The sequence below is a fragment of the Anolis carolinensis genome, chromosome 5, assembly GCF_035594765.1.
Source record: "Anolis carolinensis isolate JA03-04 chromosome 5, rAnoCar3.1.pri, whole genome shotgun sequence".
Taxonomy (NCBI): domain Eukaryota; kingdom Metazoa; phylum Chordata; class Lepidosauria; order Squamata; family Dactyloidae; genus Anolis; species Anolis carolinensis.
Window position 1 is genome coordinate 153,931,317 of NC_085845.1, and position 25,424 is coordinate 153,956,740.

The following is a 25,424-nucleotide window of genomic DNA, read 5'->3' on the forward strand; positions in this document are numbered from 1 at the left end:
AAGACCTTTCTATTTATACAGGCATTTGACTTTTCATTTGGGGCAGCGAAAGGATCTTTAATGGATGGTCTCTGACTTTAAAAAATGTATCCTCTAGTATGCTTTAAATATGTGTTATAAATATGTTTTAAACTGTTTAAGATTTGTGTTTTTGTTGAAATGTATTGGGTTTTTTTTACACTTTCTTATTTTAAGGTTGTACTTAGTTTTAATCTATATTTCAAGGCCTCTTATGTTGTGTGCTAACTGACTGATTAAATGAGTGTAGCATGAAATAGATAAAAAAGATGTGTTGCAATAATGGGAGTTAATGCTGTCATGTTCCAGTAAGGCACTGGTTTTGTTTATAAATGACAGTAAGATGGGGTTTACACTAGTTATAAAGTATAAACCTAAGCCAAGCTTCTAGAGAAAATCAATTACATTGTTTATGGGCTACTTTGAAAGAGCCCATTCCTCCCCATGTCAACATCCTCCTTTCTAGCTGCAGTTCCAACATGGGAACTAGGGAGCCACTGGCACAGGGCACCCCTTTTGCCTCGAGTGGAGTGGGTGTGGTTGCCTCCAAAATTCAATTGCTAGTGCTTGGAAATGTTTTCCATTCGAGCCTGCACAGGCCCAGTAAACTCATTTGTGTGATTTCACAGAACCACTCAAAGAAACACAGTTATAAGTAAGCAACCTGTCCTTTTTTTGAGAATGTACCTTCAGTAAAATCCAAAACTGCCTCTCTAAAACTCAAAGATCTATTTATGGGATGAGAGCAGTGAGCTCCTCAGGCTGTCTCTGATTGTCAGGAATGCAGAAGGACTGAGACATTGGATCAGGCAAAGCATGTCACTAGAAGTGTAGTGTAAGAGTTGATGGAAGAAATGATCCCTCAAAAATAAGGTATCACTGCTCTGTTTTTACAAAGGGAACTTTGAACTTTGGGCTTATGTGTGTTGTGTGCCTTCAAGTCATTTCTTACTCTTTGTGACTTGTTAAACTTGAAAAGATTCCAGAGGTAGCTGCTGGGGTTTTAAACCCACATTGTGGATTTGCTAAACTTATTATGAACTTGGCAAGATGTTTTTCAGAAGGTGTTTGCCTTCCTCTGGGTGCATCTTGACAGAGTAATCATCCTGATAATGATCCAGAGTGAGCTACTCCGACTCAGCATCAGTAGTAGCTATGCTGGCAGCTCCTGAGCTGACTTGGAAGCTTTATGGCAGTTACATTGTCAACCCTCAAATTTGCCCAGCGGCTGCATGTTGGTTGCATGGGTGAGTGGTGCCAAAACTGGTTTGCTGCTGTTCGATGGCCACCTGTGTTTTGCCAGCCTTTAATTTTCTTTAGCAATATCCACTGGGTTTTTCAGTCAATGAGTTCTATGATTGACAGGGGATTCAAATTCTGGTCTCCAAGAGTTCCAGTTCAACACTCAAATCGCTGTGCCACATTGGAACTTTACCTTTTTTCTTTACTTTCTACTTTCAACCTCACCTACTATTGTGACATTTCAGAATGTTTGCATTTATGAAAGAATAGTAGTGCTATTTTATAGACAATAATTTATAAATTCGAAGGAATATATATTTACCAACTTCAGAAAATGAGTTGAGATAACCAGACTTTTTCACATAGTTTTCTGTAACAAATTTACTTAATAGCTGTTTCCCAAACCCAGTAAGTTTTGAAATGCCGTGAAAGAAATGTTCTGTTCCTGATAGAAACTCCTGAGTGGCTATAATCTAAATCTTACAGGCCCTTAAAAAGACCGAGGATTATTATGTACTATGTATGAAGAGAGAATCACTACACTGTGTTCCACTCTGGAACTGAAAAAAGTGAAAGCCAGCAAAGTATAGTGGAAAAATACTGGCCTGATTTGGAAAATTCAGCTTGTATTCCTCTTGGCTTCAAATCAGCTTCACCATGAAGCTGACTGCTGACTTTGGGCTCAGTTTAATATAGTTTACAGAGTTTCCATGATAATGTAAATAGTGAAGAAGGCCCTGATGCTGCTTTGAAAAAAGATTGGACATAGATTAGCAAATAAAACAATTTATTTATTTATTATTTATTTATTTGCGACATTTATATACCGCCCTTCTCACCCCGAAGGGGACTCAGGGCGGTTTACAAGTATATATACATACAATATATTATATTATACAACTATATCGCAATATTATTAGTAATATTGCATGTAATATAAATATGCAATTATAATAGTGAATTATAATTATTATTACATTGTTGTTACAATTAGTTGTTAACTGCCATCAAGTCAATTTCGACCTATGGTGACCCATGAATGAGGGGCCTCCCAAGTCCTTCAGCCATCAACAGCTATGCTCATGTCTTGAAGACTCAGGGCTGTGGCTTCTTTGATCAAAACTAGCTATGTGGAAACCAAATAAAACAAAACAATACCCAACAACTAATCCAAAAACAATAAAAATATAATATTTACTTGATTATAATTGCTTAGCCAAAATTGGGGTGCACATTACATTCAATGGCACATTAGATTTGTATGCCCCCCTTTCCAGCATCCCTCTAAATCTGAACACGCCTCTCCTCCCTCTTGCCAGACTTCATGCACCACCACTACACCAAGCTCAATTTCCTCCTCTTCATCAGGTTATGCAGAGCCAAACAGGCCCCAGGTGCTTTTGCTGGCTCATTGCCACTCTTGCTGCAGGCCCCAGGAGTCAAGGAGGTCACTCCATCACTGGAACAACCACCAAGGAGGGGGAATGAGCCGAAGTGTGCACGCAGACTACTTTGTCTCCTGGGGTTAGCCATATTTGGGAAGTGGTGCTGTATTCCACATTGTTCAGACTGCCCTGACCCTCCCTTCTGTTGGATACCTGTGTGTGAAGGGCGGGGGGCAGTGCTTGCAGCTGACCCCAGGAGTCAAAAAGGGAGAGGTCAAGGTGGTCATGTCAATGGAGGAGCAGCATCCTTGGCTCCTGCGGCAAGAGCAGCAAGCAGCCAGCAAAGGTTCTTTTCTCCCCTCCCTTCTCGTACTTTCTTTCTATTCCCTTTCCCTCTCTCTGCCTTTTCTTTCAAGGCTTCTTTCTATTCTCTTTCCCTCTCTCTGCCTTTTCTTTCAAGGATCCTCTCTCACCTTCCTTCTTCTACCTTCTTTCCATTCTCTTTCTGCTGAGCATTAAATTTGCTAGCAAATCCTTTTTTGGTTTCAGGTTCTTGAAAACTGAGGTGCGCATTATATTCGATGGCATACTAGATTCAAGTAAATATGGTATGTTGATGTCACGACCCAGGCTACAGAGCACCAATAACCATACGCAGAGGCCAGATTCTATCTAATATCTTTATTAAGGAAATATATAAAGTTAGTAAAAGCAAATGTAAAAGTTAGTCCAGAAGCAGACCTTTCGGGAAAGGTCAAAATTAGTCCAAAGAAACAATGTCCAATATGAAATATTAAGGTCCAAAGTTGTAATCCAATAACCGAAACACTCACTTTGCCAGGCAAAGTGAGGGGAGATGACAAGGTCCTTTAGTCCATGAACTTGAGCAAGGCTAGGAGATAACTTGATACTTGAAAACAAGGCTTGAATCGTGGAACAAGGTAACGAGGAACAAGAACAAGGTCCGTGGAATAACTTGGTAAAATCCGTGAAACAAGGCAAGGTTTAGTCCTGGGAAACAAGGCAAGGTTTAGTCCTGGGAAACAAGGCAAGGTCCGTAGGTAAACAAAGGCTAGGAAGCAGGAGCGAAGGCAGGAAACAAGGACAAGGCTTGAGCAGGAACGAGGCTTGAAACGGAGCGCGCTGTCCAGACACAACTCGCTCCGGAGGCTGACGAATTGACTCCGCAAAGTTACTCCGCGGGTAAAACACCTATATAGAGTCTAACTTTCCCGCCGAGAGCAGTTCTCTGGGAACCAGAAACGAAAGCTAATCTCTGAGACCAGATGTTTGACTCCTTAAAGATTCTCATGGAAAGCAGGCTTAATTGGCAAATTCTTAGCAATTATTCTCGCACTCCTGCGCGAGGCTGCTTCCAAACCTCTCTGTTGTTTACAAAACTCATGGCGAGAAAACACTGGAGATGTAGCCTCAGTATTTGTTTGACATACTTCTGGAACATAATCCTCTTGCAGGTGCAAGGTTCCCAGATCTGGCTGGGAAGAATCTGTCTGGGAAGAATCCAGTTCTGACTGGGAAGGTAAAAAACCCAAGTTTTCTTCTTCATCAGGCATCACAATGTCATGAGCAGGACTACAAGGCCCATGGGTCATCACACTATCCCCCTCCTCAAGCCCCCTCCCAAACTGGGACTCTCTCCCCGAGGCGCGAGGTCGTGGCTTGGCGGGATAGGTCTGATGGAAGCGACGGGTTAGATCAGGAGCGTGAACTGTGGAAGCGTCTTCCCAAGAGCGTTCCTCAGGGCCAAAACCCACCCAGTCAATGAGATATTGCAGGCGGCGGCGGTGAAAGCGAGAATCCAAAATGTCCTGAACCTCGAACTCGTTTTCCCCATCCACCAAAATAGGGACGGGGGCCGGCCGGTCTACATCTGGCCGCACACCATCCGCCGGAAGGAGCAGGGAGCGGTGAAACACTGGGTGAATGCGCATTGAGCGCGGAAGTTGGAGTTTGAAAGTCACGGGGTTAAGTTGCGCCACCACTGGATAGGGGCCAATGAAACGGGCATCTAACTTCCGGCAAGGGCGATGGGAGGGCAAAAAGCGAGTGGACAGAAAAACCCGATCTCCTACCTTGATTTCGGGGCCCGGCTGGCGATGTTTGTCCGCGTGACGTTTATAGTCCTCCTTGGCTTGTTCCAGTTGCTGGAGCAAAAGTTGTTGCACCGCTGTGAGTTCCTGCAGCCAATCTTCTGCTGCGGGAACTTCTGAAGTTTCAATGACAGGGGGAAAGAAACGTGGATGGAAGCCGTAGTTTGCAAAGAACGGCGTTTCTTTTGTAGAAGCCTGGACTCCATTGTTGTAGGCAAATTCCGACAGTGGTAACAGAGAAGCCCAATTGTCCTGTTGGTAGTTTACATAACAGCGAAGGTACTGTTCCAAAGTGGCATTGGTGCGCTCCGTTTGCCCATCCGTTTGGGGATGATGAGCTGAAGATAAACGAGAGTCTATGCCCAATAGTTTTTGTAGTGCCTTCCAGAAACGAGAGGTGAATTGGGATCCACGGTCTGTGACCAAACTCTTGGGCAATCCATGTAGTCTGAAAACATGTTGGAGGAATAAATCTGCAGTCTCTTGGGCCGTGGGAAGACCTTCACAGGGAATGAAATGGGCTAACTTGGTGAAAAGGTCCACCACCACTAGGATCGTGGTGAATCCACAGGAAGGTGGTAAGTCAGTGATAAAATCCGCAGAAATTATTTCCCATGGGCGAGATGGGTTAGGAAGGGGGTGTAGAAGCCCTGAGGGCTTCTCCCTTCTTATCTTGGAGCGCTGGCATACTGGGCAGGTGTTAACATATTTTTCCACATCCTTGCGGATCTTGGGCCACCAGAAATCTCTTAGGATCAAATGCATGGTTTTAAATAGTCCGAAATGCCCTGCTGGTTTGCAGTCATGACACAGACGAAGTGCTTTTTCCCTGCCCGGTCCGGGTGGGATATAAACATGATTTCTATAGCAAAGCAGTCCATCTTTAAGCGAAAAGGGAAAATGCAGACCTTGACGAAGTTGGTCCTGCGCCCAGGCATCTGCTTGCTGACTAGCCCTGATTTCTTGAGCACAGATGGGCCCTGGAGTAGAGGGAGTTGAATCAATGGGAGTGGATTTGGTGTTCCCCACTGTGAGCGTGGCAAAGTTCTCGGGTTGTAGTAGTTGGGATTCAAAGGTCTCCTTGCGTCCTGCAGCGTATTCCGGTTTACGTGACAGGGCGTCTGCTTGCTTGGTTTGGGCTGGGGTCACATAATGAATCTGGAAGTTGAAACGTTCAAAGAATAAAGCCCAACGTTGCTGCCTCTGATTTAGCTTGCGGGCAGTTCTTAGATGTTCTAGATTCCGATGATCAGTGTGGACTTCAATGGGAAATTTGGCCCCTTCTAGCCAATGTCTCCAAGTTTCAAAAGCTGCCTTTATGGCTAATAGTTCTTTTTCCCAAATGGTATAGTTCCTCTCTGGTGCGGTTAGTTGACGAGAATAATAGGCACAAGGATGAAGGTGATCTCCCACCGGTTGTAGGAGCACAGCCCCAATTGCCACATCAGAGGCGTCCGCTTGCACCACAAAAAGGGTTTCAGGATCTGGATGCTGAAGGATTGGCTGGGATGTGAATAATTTCTTTAGTTGCTGGAACCCTTTCTCTGCTTGATCAGTCCAGCGGAAGGGCTGTTTTCCACGGATGCAGCTAGTGATTGGGTCAGACCAGCGGGCAAAATCTGGAATGAACTTACGGTAATAGTTCGCGAACCCCAAGAATCGCTGCACCTCCTTCTTGTTAGTTGGCGCCCGCCATTCCAATACTGCTGAAACCTTGGCTGGATCCATGGAGAGCCCTAGAGGCGAGATACGGTATCCAAGGAAATCTACCTCTTGTAGATCAAAAGCGCATTTTTCTAGCTTGGCATAAAGTCCATGATCCCGCAATCGTTGCAACACCATTTTGACGTGGTTCTCATGTTCTGATTGTGATCTAGAAAACACCAAAAAATCGTCCAGGTAGATTATCAAGAACCTATCTAGATAGTCCTGGAAAATGTCATTGACAAAATGCTGGAACGTTGCGGGAGCTCCGCATAATCCATAATTCATAACTCGGGACTCGAATAATCCGAATTTAGTCTGGAAGGCGGTCTTCCACTCGTCCCCTTCTCTGATGCGAACTAAGTTGTAAGCTCCCCGAAGATCCAGCTTGGTGTAAACCTTGGCTCCTCGAAGTCGGTCTAGTAGATCCGAGATTAAGGGCAGGGGATAGCTGTTCCGCTTGGTGATATTATTCAATGCTCTGTAGTCCACCACCAAGCGTAATTCCCCTGACTTCTTCTTCACAAACATCACTGGGGAGGCGGCTGGGGATTGAGAGGGTCTGATGAATCCCTTGCGAAGGTTTGTCTCTATGAATTCCCTGAGAGCTTCTTGCTCTGGTTCAGTCAGGGAGTAGAGATGCCCACGCGGGATCGGGGCCCCCTCCACCAAGTCAATGGCACAGTCATAAGGTCTATGTGGGGGTAATTTTTCGGCTTCTTTTTCATTGAATACATCCCAATACTCGGAGTACTTCTTTGGCAAGGTGATAATGGGCTCGGTGTCTGTGGCATGGCAGACCTTGGCTACGAGGCAATGGTTTTGGCAGTATTTTGAAGCAAACTGCAGTTCTCTGTTGGACCAGGAGATGCTTGGGTCGTGAAGTGTCAGCCATGGAATCCCCAAAATCACAGGGAAATGGGGAACCTCAGTAACAAAGAAGGAAATCTCTTCCATATGTTCCCTTATCCACATCCTGGTGGGTTCCGACCACTGGCTTACGGGGCCCGTCTTGAGAGGGCGGCCATCGATGGCTTGCACCACACGGGCATTCTTGAAGTCATGATATTGTAATCCCAGAGAGTCGGCATACTCTCTATCAATGAAATTGTTGGTAGCTCCTGAGTCTATCATGGCGTGGATCATGACGGGTCCCTTTTTTGCTGACCATAAGGTGACCACTAGAAGGAACAGGACCCCGGTTGGCGGCTCTTGAATGGGTTTTTTGACCGGGTTGGCGAGCCTCTCTACGCCCGGTCGTTGGCTTCCCCCGCCGGCTGTGTGCCAGCCGCCTCAGACGTCTTCGTCTCCGTGGAGGACGCCGCCACAAGACGGGCGGCGGGCTTCCCTTTGGCTGGGCACTCTCTGGCGAAGTGGCCCCCATTCCCGCAATACCAACAGAGATTTAGGCGTTGGCGGCGGGCCTTCTCGGCGGCATCTAATCTGGGACGCACATTGCCCAACTGCATCGGCACCTCCTCGCTCCCTCTGGGGTATGGGGATGGTGGTGGGGGTCTCCACACTGGACGCGGCTGAACGCTGGCGGGAGCGGGGGTTTTTGCCCCAGCTCTACCGCTCTGGCCTCGTACCCACTGCTTCCTGTTGGCAATCATGACTTCAGCCCGTAAACATTGATCGATGAGTGCTTCCAGCGTTTGGGGAGGATCCACCTTGGAGATTTCCTCCAGCATTTCAATGTTGAGACCCTCCCGAAATTGTCCTCTGAGGGCAACATCGTTCCAGCCGGTGTTGTGGGCCAGCACTCGGAACTCGGCTATGTACTGAGACATGGGTCTGTCTCCTTGGAAGAGGCGGCGGAGTTTGTGCCCGGCTGCCTCCAAATTGTCCTCGATTCCCCAGGTCGCCTTAAGGTGGTCCAAGAAATGTTGCGCTGACCTTAGATGTGGGGAGGCTTGGTCGAACAGAGCCGTCGCCCAGTTAGCCGCTGGCCCGTCTAGGAGACTGTAAATCCACGCCACCTTGATGTCTTCCTGGGGAAACTCGGCATCACGGGCCTCTAGATAAGCTTGGCATTGGCGACGGAAAACATGAACCTTAGAAGCTTCTCCAGTAAACTTGGTTGGCAACGCCATGGCCGGAAGACGGATTCCGCGTTCCTTCAAACCCTTTATTTCTCCATCCTGTGCATTGAGCTTATCACGGATTCGGTCCACCTCATCCTTGTCGATGGTGTAGGTAATCGGCTGGCCGCTCGGCCCAGGTACGACTCCGGTAGACATTCTGGCCGAGGTTAATTGGTGCTTAGGGTGGCGGAGTCAAACTGTCACGACCCAGGCTACAGAGCACCAATAACCATACGCAGAGGCCAGATTCTATCTAATATCTTTATTAAGGAAATATATAAAGTTAGTAAAAGCAAATGTAAAAGTTAGTCCAGAAGCAGACCTTTCGGGAAAGGTCAAAATTAGTCCAAAGAAACAATGTCCAATATGAAATATTAAGGTCCAAAGTTGTAATCCAATAACCGAAACACTCACTTTGCCAGGCAAAGTGAGGGGAGATGACAAGGTCCTTTAGTCCATGAACTTGAGCAAGGCTAGGAGATAACTTGATACTTGAAAACAAGGCTTGAATCGTGGAACAAGGTAACGAGGAACAAGAACAAGGTCCGTGGAATAACTTGGTAAAATCCGTGAAACAAGGCAAGGTTTAGTCCTGGGAAACAAGGCAAGGTTTAGTCCTGGGAAACAAGGCAAGGTCCGTAGGTAAACAAAGGCTAGGAAGCAGGAGCGAAGGCAGGAAACAAGGACAAGGCTTGAGCAGGAACGAGGCTTGAAACGGAGCGCGCTGTCCAGACACAACTCGCTCCGGAGGCTGACGAATTGACTCCGCAAAGTTACTCCGCGGGTAAAACACCTATATAGAGTCTAACTTTCCCGCCGAGAGCAGTTCTCTGGGAACCAGAAACGAAAGCTAATCTCTGAGACCAGATGTTTGACTCCTTAAAGATTCTCATGGAAAGCAGGCTTAATTGGCAAATTCTTAGCAATTATTCTCGCACTCCTGCGCGAGGCTGCTTCCAAACCTCTCTGTTGTTTACAAAACTCATGGCGAGAAAACACTGGAGATGTAGCCTCAGTATTTGTTTGACATACTTCTGGAACATAATCCTCTTGCAGGTGCAAGGTTCCCAGATCTGGCTGGGAAGAATCTGTCTGGGAAGAATCCAGTTCTGACTGGGAAGGTAAAAAACCCAAGTTTTCTTCTTCATCAGGCATCACAATGTCATGAGCAGGACTACAAGGCCCATGGGTCATCACACTATCCCCCTCCTCAAGCCCCCTCCCAAACTGGGACTCTCTCCCCGAGGCGCGAGGTCGTGGCTTGGCGGGATAGGTCTGATGGAAGCGACGGGTTAGATCAGGAGCGTGAACTGTGGAAGCGTCTTCCCAAGAGCGTTCCTCAGGGCCAAAACCCACCCAGTCAATGAGATATTGCAGGCGGCGGCGGTGAAAGCGAGAATCCAAAATGTCCTGAACCTCGAACTCGTTTTCCCCATCCACCAAAATAGGGACGGGGGCCGGCCGGTCTACATCTGGCCGCACACCATCCGCCGGAAGGAGCAGGGAGCGGTGAAACACTGGGTGAATGCGCATTGAGCGCGGAAGTTGGAGTTTGAAAGTCACGGGGTTAAGTTGCGCCACCACTGGATAGGGGCCAATGAAACGGGCATCTAACTTCCGGCAAGGGCGATGGGAGGGCAAAAAGCGAGTGGACAGAAAAACCCGATCTCCTACCTTGATTTCGGGGCCCGGCTGGCGATGTTTGTCCGCGTGACGTTTATAGTCCTCCTTGGCTTGTTCCAGTTGCTGGAGCAAAAGTTGTTGCACCGCTGTGAGTTCCTGCAGCCAATCTTCTGCTGCGGGAACTTCTGAAGTTTCAATGACAGGGGGAAAGAAACGTGGATGGAAGCCGTAGTTTGCAAAGAACGGCGTTTCTTTTGTAGAAGCCTGGACTCCATTGTTGTAGGCAAATTCCGACAGTGGTAACAGAGAAGCCCAATTGTCCTGTTGGTAGTTTACATAACAGCGAAGGTACTGTTCCAAAGTGGCATTGGTGCGCTCCGTTTGCCCATCCGTTTGGGGATGATGAGCTGAAGATAAACGAGAGTCTATGCCCAATAGTTTTTGTAGTGCCTTCCAGAAACGAGAGGTGAATTGGGATCCACGGTCTGTGACCAAACTCTTGGGCAATCCATGTAGTCTGAAAACATGTTGGAGGAATAAATCTGCAGTCTCTTGGGCCGTGGGAAGACCTTCACAGGGAATGAAATGGGCTAACTTGGTGAAAAGGTCCACCACCACTAGGATCGTGGTGAATCCACAGGAAGGTGGTAAGTCAGTGATAAAATCCGCAGAAATTATTTCCCATGGGCGAGATGGGTTAGGAAGGGGGTGTAGAAGCCCTGAGGGCTTCTCCCTTCTTATCTTGGAGCGCTGGCATACTGGGCAGGTGTTAACATATTTTTCCACATCCTTGCGGATCTTGGGCCACCAGAAATCTCTTAGGATCAAATGCATGGTTTTAAATAGTCCGAAATGCCCTGCTGGTTTGCAGTCATGACACAGACGAAGTGCTTTTTCCCTGCCCGGTCCGGGTGGGATATAAACATGATTTCTATAGCAAAGCAGTCCATCTTTAAGCGAAAAGGGAAAATGCAGACCTTGACGAAGTTGGTCCTGCGCCCAGGCATCTGCTTGCTGACTAGCCCTGATTTCTTGAGCACAGATGGGCCCTGGAGTAGAGGGAGTTGAATCAATGGGAGTGGATTTGGTGTTCCCCACTGTGAGCGTGGCAAAGTTCTCGGGTTGTAGTAGTTGGGATTCAAAGGTCTCCTTGCGTCCTGCAGCGTATTCCGGTTTACGTGACAGGGCGTCTGCTTGCTTGGTTTGGGCTGGGGTCACATAATGAATCTGGAAGTTGAAACGTTCAAAGAATAAAGCCCAACGTTGCTGCCTCTGATTTAGCTTGCGGGCAGTTCTTAGATGTTCTAGATTCCGATGATCAGTGTGGACTTCAATGGGAAATTTGGCCCCTTCTAGCCAATGTCTCCAAGTTTCAAAAGCTGCCTTTATGGCTAATAGTTCTTTTTCCCAAATGGTATAGTTCCTCTCTGGTGCGGTTAGTTGACGAGAATAATAGGCACAAGGATGAAGGTGATCTCCCACCGGTTGTAGGAGCACAGCCCCAATTGCCACATCAGAGGCGTCCGCTTGCACCACAAAAAGGGTTTCAGGATCTGGATGCTGAAGGATTGGCTGGGATGTGAATAATTTCTTTAGTTGCTGGAACCCTTTCTCTGCTTGATCAGTCCAGCGGAAGGGCTGTTTTCCACGGATGCAGCTAGTGATTGGGTCAGACCAGCGGGCAAAATCTGGAATGAACTTACGGTAATAGTTCGCGAACCCCAAGAATCGCTGCACCTCCTTCTTGTTAGTTGGCGCCCGCCATTCCAATACTGCTGAAACCTTGGCTGGATCCATGGAGAGCCCTAGAGGCGAGATACGGTATCCAAGGAAATCTACCTCTTGTAGATCAAAAGCGCATTTTTCTAGCTTGGCATAAAGTCCATGATCCCGCAATCGTTGCAACACCATTTTGACGTGGTTCTCATGTTCTGATTGTGATCTAGAAAACACCAAAAAATCGTCCAGGTAGATTATCAAGAACCTATCTAGATAGTCCTGGAAAATGTCATTGACAAAATGCTGGAACGTTGCGGGAGCTCCGCATAATCCATAATTCATAACTCGGGACTCGAATAATCCGAATTTAGTCTGGAAGGCGGTCTTCCACTCGTCCCCTTCTCTGATGCGAACTAAGTTGTAAGCTCCCCGAAGATCCAGCTTGGTGTAAACCTTGGCTCCTCGAAGTCGGTCTAGTAGATCCGAGATTAAGGGCAGGGGATAGCTGTTCCGCTTGGTGATATTATTCAATGCTCTGTAGTCCACCACCAAGCGTAATTCCCCTGACTTCTTCTTCACAAACATCACTGGGGAGGCGGCTGGGGATTGAGAGGGTCTGATGAATCCCTTGCGAAGGTTTGTCTCTATGAATTCCCTGAGAGCTTCTTGCTCTGGTTCAGTCAGGGAGTAGAGATGCCCACGCGGGATCGGGGCCCCCTCCACCAAGTCAATGGCACAGTCATAAGGTCTATGTGGGGGTAATTTTTCGGCTTCTTTTTCATTGAATACATCCCAATACTCGGAGTACTTCTTTGGCAAGGTGATAATGGGCTCGGTGTCTGTGGCATGGCAGACCTTGGCTACGAGGCAATGGTTTTGGCAGTATTTTGAAGCAAACTGCAGTTCTCTGTTGGACCAGGAGATGCTTGGGTCGTGAAGTGTCAGCCATGGAATCCCCAAAATCACAGGGAAATGGGGAACCTCAGTAACAAAGAAGGAAATCTCTTCCATATGTTCCCTTATCCACATCCTGGTGGGTTCCGACCACTGGCTTACGGGGCCCGTCTTGAGAGGGCGGCCATCGATGGCTTGCACCACACGGGCATTCTTGAAGTCATGATATTGTAATCCCAGAGAGTCGGCATACTCTCTATCAATGAAATTGTTGGTAGCTCCTGAGTCTATCATGGCGTGGATCATGACGGGTCCCTTTTTTGCTGACCATAAGGTGACCACTAGAAGGAACAGGACCCCGGTTGGCGGCTCTTGAATGGGTTTTTTGACCGGGTTGGCGAGCCTCTCTACGCCCGGTCGTTGGCTTCCCCCGCCGGCTGTGTGCCAGCCGCCTCAGACGTCTTCGTCTCCGTGGAGGACGCCGCCGCAAGACGGGCGGCGGGCTTCCCTTTGGCTGGGCACTCTCTGGCGAAGTGGCCCCCATTCCCGCAATACCAACAGAGATTTAGGCGTTGGCGGCGGGCCTTCTCGGCGGCATCTAATCTGGGACGCACATTGCCCAACTGCATCGGCACCTCCTCGCTCCCTCTGGGGTATGGGGATGGTGGTGGGGGTCTCCACACTGGACGCGGCTGAACGCTGGCGGGAGCGGGGGTTTTTGCCCCAGCTCTACCGCTCTGGCCTCGTACCCACTGCTTCCTGTTGGCAATCATGACTTCAGCCCGTAAACATTGATCGATGAGTGCTTCCAGCGTTTGGGGAGGATCCACCTTGGAGATTTCCTCCAGCATTTCAATGTTGAGACCCTCCCGAAATTGTCCTCTGAGGGCAACATCGTTCCAGCCGGTGTTGTGGGCCAGCACTCGGAACTCGGCTATGTACTGAGACATGGGTCTGTCTCCTTGGAAGAGGCGGCGGAGTTTGTGCCCGGCTGCCTCCAAATTGTCCTCGATTCCCCAGGTCGCCTTAAGGTGGTCCAAGAAATGTTGCGCTGACCTTAGATGTGGGGAGGCTTGGTCGAACAGAGCCGTCGCCCAGTTAGCCGCTGGCCCGTCTAGGAGACTGTAAATCCACGCCACCTTGATGTCTTCCTGGGGAAACTCGGCATCACGGGCCTCTAGATAAGCTTGGCATTGGCGACGGAAAACATGAACCTTAGAAGCTTCTCCAGTAAACTTGGTTGGCAACGCCATGGCCGGAAGACGGATTCCGCGTTCCTTCAAACCCTTTATTTCTCCATCCTGTGCATTGAGCTTATCACGGATTCGGTCCACCTCATCCTTGTCGATGGTGTAGGTAATCGGCTGGCCGCTCGGCCCAGGTACGACTCCGGTAGACATTCTGGCCGAGGTTAATTGGTGCTTAGGGTGGCGGAGTCAAACTGTCACGACCCAGGCTACAGAGCACCAATAACCATACGCAGAGGCCAGATTCTATCTAATATCTTTATTAAGGAAATATATAAAGTTAGTAAAAGCAAATGTAAAAGTTAGTCCAGAAGCAGACCTTTCGGGAAAGGTCAAAATTAGTCCAAAGAAACAATGTCCAATATGAAATATTAAGGTCCAAAGTTGTAATCCAATAACCGAAACACTCACTTTGCCAGGCAAAGTGAGGGGAGATGACAAGGTCCTTTAGTCCATGAACTTGAGCAAGGCTAGGAGATAACTTGATACTTGAAAACAAGGCTTGAATCGTGGAACAAGGTAACGAGGAACAAGAACAAGGTCCGTGGAATAACTTGGTAAAATCCGTGAAACAAGGCAAGGTTTAGTCCTGGGAAACAAGGCAAGGTTTAGTCCTGGGAAACAAGGCAAGGTCCGTAGGTAAACAAAGGCTAGGAAGCAGGAGCGAAGGCAGGAAACAAGGACAAGGCTTGAGCAGGAACGAGGCTTGAAACGGAGCGCGCTGTCCAGACACAACTCGCTCCGGAGGCTGACGAATTGACTCCGCAAAGTTACTCCGCGGGTAAAACACCTATATAGAGTCTAACTTTCCCGCCGAGAGCAGTTCTCTGGGAACCAGAAACGAAAGCTAATCTCTGAGACCAGATGTTTGACTCCTTAAAGATTCTCATGGAAAGCAGGCTTAATTGGCAAATTCTTAGCAATTATTCTCGCACTCCTGCGCGAGGCTGCTTCCAAACCTCTCTGTTGTTTACAAAACTCATGGCGAGAAAACACTGGAGATGTAGCCTCAGTATTTGTTTGACATACTTCTGGAACATAATCCTCTTGCAGGTGCAAGGTTCCCAGATCTGGCTGGGAAGAATCTGTCTGGGAAGAATCCAGTTCTGACTGGGAAGGTAAAAAACCCAAGTTTTCTTCTTCATCAGGCATCACAATGTCATGAGCAGGACTACAAGGCCCATGGGTCATCACAGTTGAGCTCTAGAAATCTGATATTCAAGATTGCTAGTAGTCTAAAGGAAGGAGTTTGTCTTGCAATTTCCATCCTACCTGCTCTTTAGACACAATCCATAGAATATAATATGTTGTCTTTCTCCTGGGATTAAGACTCAAAAATATAAATGCTATTTTTCAGAGAGGCAATCTTCCAATTGTCTACATAATTTAAGGGGCTGGATGGCTGAAGGATACTTTTCTTGACATGGCACACCCAACACATATTATTTTAAAAGATGTCTTATTTAAAATATGAAGAGTTCAAGTTTACATCCGTGCAGGTCAATGCTTCCTCTCAGGAATTTTTATCTCATTATAAATGTATGCCTCTTCCAAACAATTGTATGTTGCCTTCTCTCTTTCTTGGTTATATTATTTTATTGCCTGATTTATGGCATCTAATGTCTTGTTTCAAGTTTTGTATATTTTTTCCTACAGTTTTTTAATTGCATTTTCCTGATTTTTTTGTAGCATCTTACAAATATACAAATTTTAGAAATGACTTGTATTTTCTTAACAATACACATGGATCCAGATTTATTTTTCCTATGTAGTAATTTCATTCAAAACCTCTCTTATTTGGTGAGAGAAATTTCAATTTCCATTATTTTATTTTATTTTATTTTATTTGGTTGCTTCATGGACTATTAGGCATTTTTCCTGAGGATTTCCACAGTGGAGTAAGTACCATTATGATTGATTCAAATTTACAGAATGTGGTAATCCTTCTCTTATGAATGAATTCTGAGGTTTTCAGCTCTTAGCCATCTAAGTCTTGCAATATTCAATTTATATTTTCCAAAATAAGAGATATAGTTTTTAATTTTTAAAGCAAAATCTTCTTTGTAGGGCATTAGGGAGATATTACTTGTGAAAAGTCCCCACATTTTATTTTTATATATTATATTTGTAATGTACTACTATATTCAGAGTACTGGCATTATCAATACATAATGGATTCTCTTTGTTCTACATAAAGCATCCCATCTCTTTTTCTTTCTTTTTTTTGTTTCTTCTTCTATATTTCTTTCTTTTTAGTAGTCAAAAGACATGACTTGGGCTTTGGGACTTTTTTTAGGATGGTGTATATAGAAATGTAGCCTCAAAAAAACTCTGAGATTGAGAATGTTGGATTGGGATCAAGGACTGTACAGAGTTAGAGACACCTCTGATATTGTTCCTACTTCCGAGTAGGTGGAGTTGACATACATTTTGTCCTTGAATATGTACGTATTAGTAGAATAGAGTGGAGAAGAGGATGACAAAAGCTATTGCTGGTGAGTGATTTCCCCTTTCATCTATAAAATACCAAGTGTCAAATGCTTTAGCAGTCACTACCTCACTCTGCGCTGAGAAGGCATTTCACAGGGCTCAGTGGCCTTCTTTCTTTCTTTTTCTTTATAAAAGTTTGGCTTTGCTGACAACTTTATTGGATGAGTCAAGGCAGAGCACATCAGTGATGGCAGCTACACTGAATTCTTCTTCCTTTTCTTTAAAAAAAATGAAAGGAAATTAACAGGAATGCTACTTTGTCCTTCCAGTATCTATGTGTCTCCCTCACCTTTTTCCTTTTTCTTTTTCAAAAAAGGGCAATAATTTCTGCAAATGTGTTTTAATCGCACATATCTAACACATACCTCTGCAAGCTATTGACATATTTGTCTTCAAAGAGAGGAAATTATGAAAAAATACAGTAGCTTTCTCATTAAAAAAATACAGCAATGAGGAAAAACTCAGTATAACTGCCATCCTTGATGCACTCTGCCTTGATTCATCCAATAACATTGCAAGCAAAGCCAACGTTTTAATCAAAGATTAAGTATAGAGCACCAATAGCCATGCAAATATCCTTCATCTTTCCTTAAGTGATCCATAGCAATACATCACAGTATAGTATTCCATGCTCTGGATGATTCTGTCATTTCTCCCAGAAACTGAAACTAGCTTAATACTGAAATATATGCATATCATCGTCTTCTTTTTATAAAACCTGTGCTGAGCAGGCTTGTTTAAGCATAAAAAATAAATATTAATGGAAAGTCATTAAACTAAAGTTCATTAAACTAAATACTCGGTGCATTTCAAAGTGTACAGCTCAGGACCCTGATGAATGGTCTCAATTGCCTGTCTCCTTCATGAGCAGGATTAAAATAATAAAAATGAAGACTGTGATTAGGCTCATGCATATCTTTGACTTAAACTGCTTTAGGAAACATTTATCTCCTTGAGTTAAAATTTTCTGACACTTTGGGAAACTCGTAAGACAAATAACAAAAAGAAAAAAGTTCTGGAAGTTGACTTTAAGATATGGACTTGAAGACTTTCTCATTTGTATTTTGGTATTGTAGATATAATTGTCTACTTGCTTCTGGTAGTCCATCACAGTATTTTGGCATGGTGGGAGGCATCGATTTATTTTTTTTCTCTTTCTCTCAAAAGTACTTTTATCTCTCCATTTTTGTCAAATCCCCTAAAAATTAAAAAAAGGAAGGCTTTCATTAATACTTCATGGAGTTTGACAACTTTCTCAAGAAATCATGCACTTAAATATATCTCTAGTCTGTTTTTCCATTTTAGCTATAGAAAGAAAACTCAACACCAATACTTTCGCAATCACTTGTGGGCAGAACTTAGCAATCGTGGATATGTTTTTTACCTGTAAAAAAGTATTTCATTTTAAATTTAGGCACCATGGTTCTTACACAAAACAAAATCCAGCATAGAAGTAAAATGATATTTTACTTCTTCTGCAGGGCGAAACTGTCTGGGGCCAGTTTTGCCTTTCAGAAACTCCCCTCACAGCAAGCCAAAGTACTGTATTTCTTCAATAAGATGCACAGTAATTTCAATACCATCCATAGGGGGGGAGCTTTATTTAAATATATTCAAAAACCCTTGATTCTAAGACACCCCCTGTTTTTAGAGATGTTTGGGGGGGGAGGGGAGTGTCTTAAAATAAAAGTTTGTTGAAAAATTTCAGCATAGTTTTTCTTGATGTTAACCTTGGTTTTGACAGATTCTTCACCATTTTTCCTAAATATAAAATATAATAAATTTCACATTGTTACCAGGTACTCCCTCAGAACAAATGGATGAATTTGTATATGTTCTGATTATGGATATCTACCAGAGATGTAACTGACAAAATAGTCTGTCAAGCAAACTGGGATGAAACCCGCTCATTCACACAGAACTCTTTAAACATGGAGTTTTATTGAACATAGAACCATCAAGATATACATCGTGGCTGCATTCGGGAATAAGTACAAATACTTTTGTAGAGCTTGACAAATGGCAAAAGTGCATACATAAGAGCAAACTTGTAAGGCCAATCAGTTTGTAGTTTAAAGCAGTTTGAAACTGTCAGGATTGCTAAGGGGAGGGAGAGATGAGGAAGGTTCAGAGGTTAAGTATTTTCACTAATTCATATATACACACACACATCAGAAAAAGCGGGGGCATTTTTGGGGAGCTACAGTATTCAAGGATAGTGCCACTCCCCCCCCCCCCCAAAAAAAAAAAGAAAGAAAGAAAAGAAAAGAAAGTGAAGGCTTACCTTTTCTTAGCCCTATAGTGCTTATGAGAAGCTAGAGCTGGGCCCGGTTCTGTTCAACATCTTTATTAATGACTTAGACGAAGGGTTAGAAGGCACGATCATCAAGTTTGCAGACGACACCAAACTGGGAGGGCTAGCCAACACTCCAGAAGAAAGGAGCAGAATTCAAAACGATCTTGACAGACTAGAGACATGGGCCGAAACTAACAAAATGAAGTTCAACAGGGACAAATGCAAGATACTTCACTTTGGCAGAAAAAATGGAATGCAAAGATACAGAATGGGGGACACCTGGCTAGACAGCAGTACATGTGAAAAAGATCGTGGAGTCCTTGTGGACAACAAGTTAAACATGAGCCAGCAATGTGATGCGGCTGCTAAGAAAGCCAACGGGATTCTGGCCTGCATCAATAGGGGAATAGCGTCTAGATCCAGGGAAGTCATGCTCCCCCTCTATTCTGCCTTGGTCAGACCACACCTGGAATACTGCTTCCAATTCTGGGCACCACAGTTGAAGGGAGATGTTGACAAGCTGGAAAGCGTCCAGAGGAGGGCGACTAAAATGATCAAAGGTCTGGAGAACAAGCCCTATGAGGAGAGGCTTAAAGAACTGGGCATGTTTAGCCTGCAGAAGAGCAGACTGAGAGGAGACATGATAGCCATGTACAAATATGTGAGGGGAAGTCATAGGGAGGAGGGAGCAAGCTTGTTTTCTGCTGCACTGCAGACTAGGACACGGAACAATGGCTTCAAACTACAGGAAAGGAGATTCCACCTGAACATCAGGAAGAACTTCCTCACTGTGAGGGCTGTTCGGCAGTGGAACTCTCTCCCCCGGACAGTGGTGGAGGCCCCTTCTTTGGAGGCTTTTAAACAGAGGCTGGATGGCCATCTGTCGGGGATGCTATAAATGCGATTTCCTGCTTCTTGGCAGGGGGTTGGACTGGATGGCCCATGAGGTCTCTTCCAACTCTACTATTCTATGATTCTAGAGTACCCTCTTGGCTGGAAACATTCAAGAAAAGGAAGACACACCAACCAGGGTCCTCTTAACCCAGTCCAGGACCTTTGGAAAAGAATTACTAGATTCTCTTGTCAAAATCTTGGGTTCTGACTCAGATGAGCACCTCCTTAGAAATTATGTTACAGCAGTGTTAAAATCTGCCTTGCCTCAAATGCCTTGTCATTTCCTATAAAGCATTGATAGCCAAGCACAAGGCCACTTGTCTAGTGATTTATTCAGCATTAGAATGTTATAATCAGGAAATCTAAACAACTTGATGCTAGTAGGCAATGGACTTCCCCAGTTGTCCTGGCTATAGGATTTGACTAAACAAACACTTTTTCTAAGTTAACCCTTTGTTTTACTAGACCAGAAATTCAAAAGTGCTCCCATTTTTGAGCATACACATGTATGTCTTGTCAGGGATGCTGTACAGATAAGGCCATATCATAACAGCATAAAGCACCTCTTTTTATTCCCAATATATAAATAGTTCTATTTTAGGCAGAATATAATAGAGCATTTTATCAGAAATATCATTTAAAATGGAATGACCTTATTAAATATTATCCATACAAGTTTTTAAATAACAGAATTGTATGAATAGTTGTCTCTTAACAATGACACTCTTTTAACTTTCAGCCCTTTGATCTCTGATGTGTTCTTATCATCAGTAATGACTTACATTGTGCTATTCCTTTTGTTCTGTTGTTGGATACAATCCAGGTTCTGCCCTACTCTTACATTCTTTTGGCCTGCAATTTCCTATTCAGTTTGGAAACTATTTTCCTGTGTCTGGTTCAAGTATTTTATTTTTGTCATGGTAACTATTTTAATTCTTTGTTTATGTCTCAGTAAATAAAACCAGGAGTAGTGGTTCATCTAAATTTCATTATATTTAGCATGATACAGAGACTTTAACACATACTATTCTGGTTTTTAGATTTATGTAGGCTGTACACTCATTTTGTTTAATTATTTTAAAGTGAAGACTAGTATTGTCATCTCTTTTGGGAATCTATATTGTTGCAAACTCACAATAATTTTCAAACTCTTATTTTCAGGAGGGCAGCAGAGTTGTAGCTATATCCATTGAGACAGTTGAGCAGGCTGACGCTGCAGCATAGCTACTGCATAATAGTCCCACTGCGCAGTGTCTTGATGCACAGGGCAACACAGCATATTCTAATGGACTTCATATCTTGAGGCACAGTACATTTCTTTCCTAGTGTCCCATTGAGCAATGCCTCAACCACTTCCATTGTTATCGTATCATGTCAGCAACGTAACTCTGTCATCCATAAGGTGATACGGGATCTCTACCAAAGCCTTTTTACATGTGAGGTCTTTCTATCAACAGAAGGACTTCCATTTGTTGAACTGGAGAGGAGCAATTTACAATTCACTTTCAGGTCACTAGGACAGGGGTGAGAATGGGGGCTTCTGCACACTGAAAACCTGTTCCTGAGAGCCTGAAACAGGGAAAGTACTATCATTGTAATTGAGCCCCATTTTGTGTGTATTAGTATGGAATATAAGTATTCAAAGGGATTTTGCTGCATAGAAAACAAATTGATAGCACAAATTTTTATGGAATGAATAGACTTCAGATATGTCTACACTGGGCAGGTTACTCTGGTTATTTCTGCATCTTAGACAGAATGAAGTTATTCTCCCAACAATCTTAGACTATTTTCCAAAAGCTTCAGATCGTTCATAAAATAATTTTATTTTCTCTAGACATGTCCTCTTCTGTTTAATGCTAAAATTCATGCAAACACCATGACAAGCCACTCAGGCCCCTTCTACACTGCCATATCAAATCCAGATTATGTGCTTTGAACTAAATTATATGACAGTGTAGATTCATATAATCCACTTTAAAGTAGGTAATCTGGAATTGGATCCTGGGATATAGGGCAGTATAGAAGGGGTCTCAGCCTTTCTTGCTCTTGTGCCTTCTACCAAAAAGTGTCTTTTGTAACATTATACTTGATGCAAAGATTCGAACCATTTGACTTTCTTATCTTAACCATTAGGACATGGTTGTGATCTTTAGCTTAACAGAGTATTTCATGAAAATGGGCAACATCCAATTGTAGTGTTCCTCTGACAAGATAATCAAAAATGAGGAATTGCAAAAGGGATGATCTGTTTTTCCCTGCAACCCACTACATTAGCCCAAAAATATTCTGGAGAGCTGGCAAATCTCTCAGAGTTACTTTCCTATTTTTCCAGATGAGAAAAAGGCGATATTAACTTTGAGAGAACACTGATATGTAACCTTTGTGAGGCGAACAGTGTGTGAAAAAGTCCTCATTAGCTTTTCACAAATAATACAGTGAGATATGGAAATGTTCTGAAGAGAAACTATAGTTGCTCAAGAATCTTCTGTTATTGTTTTGTGCTTTTTTCTTATTGCTAAAATCCAGTTACCTGGAAAGTTTGATAAGAAAATCAGGTGCATTAGCTAGATAAGTGAGCTACTTTCTCCCTCTTTCCTATATGAAGCATAACTTTCATAGCTTACCATTGTATCTACCACAATCCTTAAAAGCAGTTCAGAATGTAAATGCTTTTGAAATAGAATCAAAGAGGTATGCATCCCCTAGATTGCTTTACAGCATTTCATAGGTGTGAACAATGAAATGCTGGTGAGCAACTGTTAAGCCGCCAACACGTTTCCTGCTTTACTTTCTAAAAGGATGACTTGACTCTGGAGGAGGATGCTCACATCCCATCCACTAAGAAAATGACTTCTTTTGAATCAGACTGCAGTATGCTTCTCTTTGTTCCTAATATGCTAAATTTAATTAAACTTAATCCTAGGATGACTGATGACAACATACATATTACTTTCTTTCACATATCATTGTTTAATGTTATGAATGTTTAAAGACTGTGAGATTTTACCAATCCCAAAACTATAACAACAGCAGCAGTAGCAATTTCCTATTTATTACCTGCCTCTCCTTTTGACTGGCCTTCCCCAGTAATTTCACATAGATGTTGAAAGACATGTGAGACAGTATTGACCCCCAAGGAGGATGGACATTCATCCCCAACATCCATTTCTGAGAGCATCAGCCACCAAGAACTGGAACCAAAGAAGCACAGTGTCTGTAAACCCCAAATAAAACAGGTCTACATCATTCAACAATATCTGTAATATTAATAAAGATTTCAACTACATCCTTTATTTATTTAGCATAATTTACTAACAACTTGACTAATACACAAACCATGTATACACAACTTGAAAATTTGGTGTGATGAATTTGTATCTTGCTAAATTGTGGTAGTGACAAAAAAGGGAACCAATAAGGGAAGCTTGAGCTTGTAAAGACATCAATTTCCTGACATTCTTGTAGCATGGAATAGACAATATCTATGACCGAGCCTGGGAAACAATGCTGTACCTCTGTGCAAGGTTTTACTGTGACTAGTCACCTGTATTTACAACCCTATGTATGTGTAATCTAATGATGATTATCTTCCTTCATTTCTTAAGTTGCAGGGGCATTCCTCCAATGATCTATGGAAACTCTGATCGAAATGTGAAGGCTCAGCAGGGATAGCTCTTCACCATTGTCTTTTTGAATATGATACTGGCCCATCAACTCACTGGATATCATTGTGCAGCTGTATTTTGTAAAAGTAATGTGTGAAACTGCCATCTTTTCAGATTCACATTCATGTAATCAAAATTGTATCAGTGTGTTTTGCTGTATTGCAGGAGAAGCAAAGGTTTCTGACAGATGTCTTGCATGAAGTAATGTTGCTTGATGGCCTGGCTAGTTCACACCCGGTATCTCAGGAAGTACAACAAGCCACAGACATTGACAGAGTGTTCGACTGGATTGCCTACAAAAAGGTGAGACTAGAAAAATACACATATGTTTGTTTGATTTTTCTATTATTCATTTCCTCTAGAGTTTGCAAATTAGAAGTATTTTGTCCTAATGATACAATAATAATGTGGTATTTGATTCATCTACAGTAAGAAAAGAATCTATACATTAGACATGTGTGTGAACCTCATTCTTATCGTTTCTTCTGTGTCTTTCGTGTCTTTTGTTTATTCGGAAGCATGAAACAAAACCCTCCCCCCCCCACATGAAACTCAGCTTGACATGAAAGCCTGCTTTTGTGTGGAGCCAAAATTTCATGCGTACACGATTTTTCTCTTTCTCCTCCCTCCCTCCCCCCTCTCACCCACAATGCCCCACATTCACTCACAGGAGTCACGGCCGCACATCCGGACCTTAGCATCAGGGCAGAAGGAACCACATCCCCTGCCTCCTTTCCAGGCGTGTGTGTGGGTGTGTGACTGTGCTGGCACTCGGCTGCAGGCAGACACTGAGAGGCGTGTGTGCACTTTCCAGGCCTGTCTGCACCCTGCCACACATACACTTTCTTTCCAGGGAGGGCATGCAGGCAGGCCTGGAAAGCTTGTGCATGCCTCTCAGTGCCTACCTGCAGCCAAGGGCCTGCACAGTCACACATGCCCCGCCGCCCACCACACTCTGAGTTAAAAAGAGGGAGGGTCAGTGGTTCCTTCCTGCTTGCTTGCTGAGGTCTTGATGTGTGGCTGCCTGGCCATGACTCCCGTGAGTTAATGCGGGGCATTGCGGGCATGAGAGAGGGAGGGAGGAGGAGGAAAAGAAGAAGTGCAGTGCCTGCCAGGTAGCCGAATGCCTCAGAAAGGGGAGCCAGTGGGTGAGAACCCCCCTCCATAATGGGCCAGTTTTGGGGCCCCTGAAACAAAGCAATTGAAAACAACCCTCCCAATTTCGGGAGGCTTTCCGAAAATGGATTGGTTCCCACAATGAAAGCTGGAAACGAAACAAGACAAGGTTTTACCCAAATGCACACCACTACTACACATCACAAAGACAATTCTTGTTTCTCTTTTATGATTAGATGCAGAACAGGGGGACACTCAGTGTAGATCCAGCCTGTACCATTTGAAGAATCATTCCATTATTTTTGCTAAGGGTGTTTGTTCTTCAAAAGGATTATTTGATGCAAAACAAGAAAAAAGTTCCATCTATAAGAAGAATCAATCAATAAAATGTCACTGTTAATAATTATTAGTCCTCTTACAGCATTTTAAAGCATTTATTTTTCACAATTGAAACTATATTAACACTATTTTATGAAACAATGGGATACCATTTTGGGAATATTGGTTGGTAAATGGATGATGATGATTTGTACCTCCATTATCAGATTCATTGGGCTCAACATTATTATTTCCTGCATTCTACATCCCTATGCTATTTTTAGGATTTTCTCCCTTGCCTTTGGGGCAACTCAAGGGCTATCAGAGGTACAGACAGAATATTGTTATCGATATGTGTCTGAATTGAATTCCTTTTTAGCATTGTTTTATCATTCTCAATTTCAGTCTGATGATCTTATCTAAGATTAGGAGGCCTCTCTGTATGGTGTGCCTCACTCCTGTAAATCATCACAAATAGCTTTGTTCTACAAAGCTTCCTGACCCTTTTCTTTGCCTATTGTTGGTCCTTATTTATCTCTCAGTTCAGCCTTTATCTATCGACCTTAACTGACTCTGCCCTTTCTCTGAGGCTGTGAACAACTATTTTCCCTATTC

General features: G+C 44.0%; 1 protein-coding gene across 1 annotated transcript in view; it reads left to right on the top strand.

Moving 5' to 3' along the window:
• The window catches only part of trhde (thyrotropin releasing hormone degrading enzyme), a 328,094-nt gene that overhangs the window by 175,583 nt on the left and 127,087 nt on the right, over nucleotides 1-25,424 (top strand). The window contains exon 6 of the mRNA XM_062982616.1: nucleotides 23,541-23,678. Coding sequence (XP_062838686.1) covers nucleotides 23,541-23,678 — 138 coding nt within the window. The remainder of the gene's footprint in view (nucleotides 1-23,540; nucleotides 23,679-25,424) is intronic.